The 9,071-nt window shown below is 36.0% G+C and overlaps 2 protein-coding genes across 2 annotated transcripts; both read right to left on the bottom strand.

The window, feature by feature from the left end:
- Positions 1-4,563: 4,563 nt before the first annotated feature.
- Positions 4,564-5,562, bottom strand: LOC121235397. Its single transcript, XM_041131745.1, has one exon. The coding sequence runs from the start codon at positions 5,560-5,562 to the stop codon at positions 4,564-4,566; it is 999 nt and encodes a 332-aa protein (XP_040987679.1).
- A 554-nt stretch (positions 5,563-6,116) lies between these two features.
- On the bottom strand, positions 6,117-6,968 carry LOC121235396. The gene has a single exon (XM_041131744.1). The coding sequence runs from the start codon at positions 6,966-6,968 to the stop codon at positions 6,117-6,119; it is 852 nt and encodes a 283-aa protein (XP_040987678.1).
- Positions 6,969-9,071: the final 2,103 nt, after the last annotated feature.

The raw sequence follows: 9,071 nt of genomic DNA, 5'->3' as shown, positions 1-9,071 counted from the left end.
GATGGCTACGGGTGCGGATCTGGAATGAGTTGGGCATGGAGGGTAGGGGTGTAAATTCAAATCAGAAAATCGGTCCGAACCAGACCGGACCGGTTCTTAGAATGTGAAAACCGGCCGGTTCCGATTTTAAGATTTTTCGGCCAGGACCTGTTGATAAAAAATATTTATAAAAAAATAATATTTGTATTATTGTATATATAAGTTTTATACAAAATATTATATATATATTAATATATATAAGTTTTATATATTATGTATAATTATAAATTTTTATGTGAAATTTTTATATATAATATATATAATTATATATATTCATATATGAAATAATTTCTGATTATAATTTATAAATTATTACATAAAATGTTAATACTAAATCACTAAAAGTTTATAGCTAATACTAATAGTCTAATATAGACTAATGATTATAGTTATACTTATAATTAATACTACAAGATTTTACTAAAAGTTTATGACTAATACTAATATTAAATAGATAGTTTATAACTAATACTAATATATAACTTATAACTATACCAATAGTCTAATATTAATACTATTATATAGTCTAATATATTATTTAGCTATACTAATATATAAGTCTATAACTAGTAGTTATAGACTATTTAACTATTTAACTATTTAACTAATACTAATAGTCTAATATAGACTATAGATTATAGTTATACTTATTATTAATACTAAAATTTTTTACTAAAAGTTTATAACTAATACTAATATATAGTTTATAACTAATACTAATATATAACTATACTAATAGGCTAATGTTACTAATATTATATAGTCTAATATATTATATAGCTATACTAATATACAAGTCTATAACTATTTAACTAATATTAATAATTTAATATAGACTATAGTTATAGTTATACTAATATATAAGTCTATAACTATTTAACTAATACTAATAGTTTAATATAGACTATAGACTATAGTTATACTTATACTAATATAGTTATACTAAATCACTATAACTAATACTAATATATAACTATACTAATATGCTAATATTAATACTATTATATAGTCTAATATATTATATAGCTATACTAATATATAAGTCTATAACTATTTAAGTAAGAGTTTTGCTACACAACCTCTACCACACTCCACACTCCACATTTCTTTAAACTTTTTAATATTTTTTTAAAAATTTTTTTTGAGTTTATTCTTTTTAAATTATTTCAAATTTTCTATTCATTATTCATATAATAAATATTTGATAAAAGAAAAAAATAATAAAAATTAAAAAAAATGTAGAGTGTGGAGTGTGAGGAGGTTGTGAAGATTTATTCTTTAACTAATATTAATAGTTTAATATAGACTATAGTTATAGTTAAACTAATATAGTTATACTAAATCACCATAACTAATACTAATATATATATATATATATATATTTATAAACAATGCTGAAACTGTTTTATTCCTCAGAAAAATAATTAAATCATTGCATCATGCCAAATGACTTGGGAAACAAACTCTAAAAAAGAGTCCCACCAAATCACTAGATCATCTAAAAGCCATGAACATCTTGCCAAACTATGGGCTACAGAATTGGCCAAACAGCCTTTATGATGTATTGAAACTTTTGGAAATCTAATAATCAACCTCCTTATCTCTTGAATCAAATTTCCCCATATAGACATAGAAACCTGCTCTCTGTTTAGTTCTTGAACTACCAATATGGCATCACATTCAATTTGAAGATCAATAATACCCAATGGGTGACAAATCTGATAACCCCTCAGCACAGCCAATAATTCAATCTCCATAGGATCATCAATCTCAGCTTCTGGTTTACTTGCTGTGAAGACCACCCTGCCACCCTCATCTTGAAGAACCATACCTGCACCTAATCTACAAAAGTCATGGAAAATAGCACCATCTGTATTTAACTTCATTACTCCTGTAGGTGGGGGTTGCCAACCACAATGAGGTTTGCATCCTTGCTGTTGATTCTCTAGTGCAGATTGATATTCACTATAACCTGACAAAGCATTATCCAAGACATCTACTGGTTTTATGTTTTTCTCCTCATAGAGAAACTGATTTCTTCTATACCATAGCCCCCAAGCACATAGGAACAGTTTCTCAATTTCTCATTGTTTATTCCTTCTGACCAAGTGAGCCAAGATTTGCAAAAAATCAAGTTGAACTTGAAAATCTTGCAAAAAACTGAGCTGTACCTGCAGAACTTCTTTGAAACTTGAGCAGTATAGAAGAACATGATTAATATCCTCTTCTTCCACCTTGCACCATCTGCATTTAGCATCTTCCACCACCTTTCTTGCTTTGAAATTCTTCAGAGTTGGTAGCCCATTCTTACACACCCTCCAAGCAAAAATCTTTATTCTGTTTGGTACTCTCATCTTCCAAAGTTTCCTCCACCATGTCCTTTGCTCCTCCCTATATGAAACCTCACCCACCTGCCCTTCTTCACACACAAACATGAACAACCTTTAAACACTCTTTACACTATAGTGACCATTAGACTCATGCTCCCATACCAAACTGTCTGGTTGGCTCTCAGCAGGTAACAAAATATTCAAGACCCCGTGGGCTTCACTTTGAGGTAGAAATCTTCTAATCTTCTCCACATCCCACCATCTTGTGTGCTCATCAATCAAACTGCAACTGTCCAGTTTAGTTGTGTCTAAGATATAGTTCCTGAAAGTGGGATTAGTCTACGATTAGGCAACCAATAGTCAGACCATATATTAATAGCCTTTCCATCTCCTATCCTCCATCTGCAGCCCTTTAATAGCCAACTTTTTGCTTCCCAAATACCTCTCCATACATAAGAAGGGGCTACACCTAACTTAGAATATTTAAAATCAGATGAGGGGAAATACTTTGCTTTGAAGATCCTATGTAGCAATGAATCCTCTTCTTTAAGAATTCTCCATCCCTGCTTAGCTAAGAGGCTAGATTGAAAGTCTTCAGATCTTTAAACCCCATCCCACCATTATCTTTTGATTCACACATCTTTCTCCAATTCAACCACCATATTTTATTCTCCTCTCCCTTCTACCCCCACCAGAACTTGGCAAATAAACTTTCCAAATTAGAACATAAAGAGATAGGAAGTTTAAAACAACTCATCGTTTATGTTGGGATTGACATGGCCACAACTTTGATAAGCACCTCTTTCCCTCCTTGAGACAGGATCTTCTCCTTCCACCCTTGAAGCTTCTGCCAAACCTTTTTCTTAAGCTGAGAGAAAGCTTGATGTTTCCCTCTGCCCACCATAGAAGGGAGCCCCAAATACTTATCATAATTTTGGCATTGCATCACTCCCCACAACTACATGATCTCTGACTATTGAGTATCTATAACATTCTTGCTAAAAACCATTGCAGTCTTGTCCTTGTTCACCTTCTGCCCAGAGGCCTTTTCATAGATCTCTAGTAGCTGCATTATATTCAAGTTTATTTGTAAATTGGCCCTGCAAAACAAGACACTTTCATCTGCAAACATTAAGTGATTTACAATAGGAGCATTCCTGCATATCTAAATCCCCTCTACTACTCCATTCATCTCAGCTTGTTGTAGCAAAGAAATAAGTTCCTCAGTGCACAATAGAAATAAGTAAGGGGAGATAGGATCCCCTTGCCTTACTCCTCTAATCGGATAAATAGGACCTTTTGGATCCCCATTTACCAAAATGGAGAATGAAACAGTCCTCACACAAGTCATAACCAGCTCCACCCACTTAGCACCAAAACCAATTTTCTGCATTACTCTTTCCAAGAACCTCCACTCTATTCGATCATATGCTTTGCTCATATCTAGTTTAATAGACATGAAGCCCTTCTTTCCTTGCCTCTTCCTTCGAATGTAATGGACTAGTTCATATGCTACTAGGACATTATCCGAGATTAATCTCCCTGGTACAAAAGCACACTGTGAATGTGAGATCAGGTTTGGTAAAATCTTCTTCAGACTGTTTGCAATCACCTTTGACACCAACTTATAAATGACATTACAAAGGCTTATGGGTCTGAAATCAGACACTAGTTCAGCCTTGTTCTTCTTGGGAATCATAGTGAAATAAGTATGGTTCAACATGGTGGGGAAGCTACCAGTATTTAGATCATTTAAGACAGCACATGTCACATCTCTTCCCACAATATGCCAAAACTTTTGATAAAATAGATGGGCCATACCATCAGGACCAGGGGCCTTTGTGGGATTCATTTCCTTCAAAGCCACATCCACTTCTGCTGCAACAAAAGGTGTATCAAGTTTTTGTTTCATATCAGTAGTAACCCTTCCAACTAGATTCTCCAAAAATTCAACACTGCCATTTTCTGTAGATGCTGTGAACAGATCTTGAAAGTAGTTAAGGATTACTTCATCTCTTGCTTCATCCACATACCAGCTTCCATTCGAATCCCTCACTCCCTTGATCATATTTTTTGCTTTTCTTTGTGATGCCTTGTGATGAAAGAACCTAGTATTTTTATCCCCTTCAATAAGCCATTGCACTCTCGACCTTTGTCTCCACATGATTTCCCCCCTTGCCAACCATTTATTCACCTATGATCTAGCATTCTTAATAGCCTCACTATTAAGACTCTTAGGATCTGCATCTTGAACATTCTGGAGCTTCTGCTTAGCCTTTTTCAGATTTTTCTGCACATGCCCAAAACTGTTCTTGTTCCACCTTTCTGACTTTTCACCGCATCTACTAATTTGTTTCATCACCCCTTCCATTCTTCTTTCCCCAGCACTGTCCAGCCAAGCTTCCTTGATGACCTCTTGACAACTACTATCCTCCACCCACATAGCCTCAAAACGAAATGGTCTTTTTCCCCTCCTCTGGACACTTGCAAAATGCACATGTGACTTAATGGGGGTATGGTCTGAATAAGTTGTAGTACCATGAATAACTTTAGCCATGGGGAAGAAGGCCTTCCATTTTAGACTAGCCAAGCATCTGTCAAGTCTCTCACTAATGCATTGGTCAGTTTCTCTATTATTACACCAAGTAAATGGATTACCCTGAAAGCCCAGATCCATTAATTCACACTCATCAACTACAGCTTGAAAAGCTTGCATCTGTCTGTCTGAACTCTCTCTTCCTCCACTTTTCTCGTGATTGCTCAGAACCTCATTAAAGTCTCCAATCAGAAGCCAACCTTGATCTTGTGGTAATTTCAAGGACCTAATAAGATCCCAAGTTTCATGCCTCCTATGAGCCTCAGGTTGTCCATAAATCCCAGTGAGAAACCAAGTTTCCCCCTCCTCAATTGCGTCATGGATGGAAGCATGAATATGACTTTTGGAATAATTCTTAATAACCACCTTAACCTGTTTTTTCCAGTACAGGGCCAAACCACCACTCCTCCCCTCACTACTTACTGCCAAACAATTCTCAAAACCCAATCTAAATTTTAATTTTTCTGCTGCTCTTGCATGCAATTTGGTCTCCTGTAAGAACAAGACCTTGGTATCTTCCTCTCTAACTAAGTCAGCGAGAACTCGAACTCTTCGTGGATTCCCAAGCCCACGAGAGTTCCAACTAAGGAGAATCATTGGCTTCGGCAGGGCCGTTCAACCTCTTGTAACTGTGGAGTAGCCTTTGTATCAGAAACACCTTTGAATAGCCCCAACAATCTATTTCTCTTGCTCCCTTTAGTTGATAAAGAGACACCACTTCCTTCCTCAAGAGGACGTTTCTTCCCTCCATTCATGAGGTTGTTTTCAACTAAATCTCCTGATAGTCAAGCACGTTTTTTCCACGTAATTTGAATGGATCTTTTTGGCTTCATTTTAGTCACCTGATAGGCCTCATCAAACATATCTTCCTGGGCTATATGAGCCCTTTCATCCTCCTGGCCCACCCAGAAATTAACAGTTTCCATTTTATTCAAAATACCGGTAAATCCACCCTCCAATATATCTGTTACTACAGGCTCACGCTCATCAACTTCTTGAATTAAAGGCTCCGAATCAAATTGGATTGATCTTTGCATCAGATTGCCTTGATCTTCAACCTGATTTTGCGTCGGATCCTGCTGAACTCCTCCTTTATTCATGCTGTTCAATCCGTTGCCCATAACTGAATGATCTGCAGAATCTTCTCCTTGCTACATGCCATTAACTGCGGCCTTTTCACCACCCTCCACCACCGTGGCCTTCCCTTTCCCCTCCAGACTACTCTTAGTTGGCGAACTGTTCCATGTTTGACTAGAGCCACGAAATCTCCAACCTCCCGATTCTACACGAAGCCAGCTTCCAAACTGCCTATTGCTCGTCTCCATAAGAATAGGAACTGGACAACCTTTTTCCTCATGCACAATCCTTCCACACTTCAGGCAAAAACGCGGCAACTTCTCATACTGGATAGGAATCCAAGTTTTCAAACCTTGCAAAGTAATAGTCCATCCCCATCCTTTGGCCAATGGTTTTTTTAGATTTAACAAAATTTTGACTCGGAGGAACCTACCCCACCCCACATCATCCCCATCCACTTCAACCTCTTCCACCACTCCTAAAGAACTTCCCATCCTTTCTCCACACTCCCATGACATACCAAACAGTGGTAGATTATGGAACTGGACCCATAAAACCACATCATCAAAAGACATTTTATTGAGTGGGGTATACCCATCGAAAACCTTTAACACAAACATTTGACCATCAAAGAACCATGGCCTCCCACTCATCACACGATTCTTATCCGCATGTGTTGCAAAAGTGATAACAAATATGTTTTTCCCCATCTCAATGAAGATGGCCGGTTTGCTTAGCCTCCACACCTTTGCCATAGTAGTCTCAATTATGTTCTTCCCAATCTGCCGATCCGACCAGATCTTACTGATCAAACTCCTATCACCTTTATGGAGGACTTTAGGGATCCCCTCCACTTCAATGTCTATAGCCACACCTTCCTCTTCATTCAACTGCAAGTTCTCCCACATCTCATGGAGTTTGTCCATGATAGTAACTCGAGACACCACCTCTATTCTCCAGAGAGAATCAGAGAGGAGACTTCGTATGGTTTTTTGTCATGTTTTACTAATACTAATATATAACTATACTAGTAGGCTAATATTAATACTATTAGACTAGTCTAATATATTATATAGCTATACTAATATATAAGTCTATAACTATTTAACTAATACTAATAGTTTAATATAGACTATAAACTATAGTTATACTTATACTAATATAGTTATACTAAATCACTATAACTAATACTAATATATAACTATACTAATATGCTAATATTAATACTATTAGACTATGGCATATTAAATGTATTACAAATATATATATATATAGTTATATTAAATCACTATAATCACTATAGTCTATTAAATGTATTACAAATATGAAATATATATAAATTTTAATTATCATTTAAAAAAAACACATTGAAAAGAATTAAACTTTAATTAAATAGTAAAGGGCCAAAGGCCAAACGGCGCCGTTTTCATCTATTTGAAAACCCTAGCTCAGTAAATCATCTTTGATTCTTCATATCTTTCGTGATTCCGCTTTCCGCCGTTCGTCTCTCACTTCTCAGCACTCTGCTCTCGCTGCCTCACCTCTCACAGCTCGCAGCTCACTCTCTCTGTCTCTCGTCCCGTCTCTCACTCTCTCGTCTCTCACTCTTAACTCTTCCGCCTCTCACTCTCTCGTCTCTCAACTCTTTCGTTGTCGCTCTCAATCTCTCTTCTCTCAACTCTCACGGCCCTGTCTCAGTCTCTCTGCCGATCTGCCTCCACTGTAGGTATTTTTTTTTTTTAAATTACATACTAGCCTACTATGATTTTTGTGATTGGGTTTTGTGATATTAGGGTTTTTGTGATTGGCTTTTGTGATATTGAGATTTTTGTGAATCTGTGATTGCCGATTGGGTTGATTGGGTTTTGTGATATTAGGGTAGGGTTTTTGAATCCGAAATTTATTATTGTGTTTATTATTGCCGATTGGGTTGATCAGGTCCTTGTTCGTTGATCGAATCGTGCCCATTTTGTGGCCTAGATCAGTGGATGGTAAACATGTATAGAAACCTAAGGAACCATGGGATTTTTCTATAATCTTGTATTTAAAATCTTGTATTTCCGGATTTTACAATCATTGCGAGTAAGCTTTTCTAAATAGGATCATTTTTTCATTAATTATCTCTAAGGTAATATGCATAGTGCTTGTCTAATTCAGTGTAAGAGTGGGTTTATTCTTGGAGCAGAAGTCAAACCCTGGATTCTGCATCAACTGAATTTCATGCTTACTCGCCATGATTGTAAAATCTGGAGATTTTTATAGCAAATTTTTTTTACATGGGAGCAGTTTTTTTGTTAAAGCAAATTTTTGTTAAAGCAGATTTTTTTATAGCAGATTTTTTTACATGGGAGCAGTTTTTTTATGGTAGAATTTAAATTGTGAAGACTCAACAATTAATGTTTATTTTTGTTACTACAGAATCACATATGGATCCCTCAAATGAAACAAAAACACACGAAAATTTTCAACCTACAATGGAAATGAGTCAAAGGACTGTGGAATCAATGGCAACAAATGATCCGCTTTCTCCCAAATCTAATGTAAGTAAGCCATCTATTGGTAGGAAAAGTTCAGTAGGTTGGGATTATTTTACAAAGATTCGTACTGAGGATAAGTCAAAATCTAGGGCTTCATGTAACCTTTGTGGGATGACTTATGCTTGTGATCTTAATATAAATGGCACAAAATCAATGTTGGGACACTTGGAAAAAACATGTAAAAAGTCTCCATTTAGGAAAGTAGATAGAAACCAATCTATATTGGGTTTCCAGTCTGGATCAAACAGTGGGGGGCTTGTACCTGTTTCTTTTAGTGTTGAGGCGTGTAGAGAAGTTTTAGCAAAAATGTTGGTTGTTGATGAGCTTCCTTTTAAACATGTGGAATGGGAGGGGTTTAAGAAATTCGTGCTTGTTGTGTAACCTAGATGGAATGCGATTCCATCATGTGTAACGGTTGCAAAAGATATTTATGAACTTTATTTGAGAGAGAAAAACAAGCTGAAAAGTACTCTTAAAGGGCAGCGCATTTGT

This window comes from Juglans microcarpa x Juglans regia, chromosome 6D (assembly GCF_004785595.1).
Source record: "Juglans microcarpa x Juglans regia isolate MS1-56 chromosome 6D, Jm3101_v1.0, whole genome shotgun sequence".
Taxonomy (NCBI): Eukaryota; Viridiplantae; Streptophyta; class Magnoliopsida; order Fagales; family Juglandaceae; genus Juglans; species Juglans microcarpa x Juglans regia.
This window is presented reverse-complemented; position numbering and strand designations above follow the sequence as displayed.

What these genes read in the sequence shown, in the direction of transcription:
- LOC121235397 (XM_041131745.1), bottom strand. Translation starts at nt 5,562, where the DNA reads ATGATTCTCCTTAGTTGGAACTCTCGTGGGCTTGGGAATCCACGAAGA.
- LOC121235396 (XM_041131744.1), bottom strand. Translation starts at nt 6,968, where the DNA reads ATGGACAAACTCCATGAGATGTGGGAGAACTTGCAGTTGAATGAAGAG.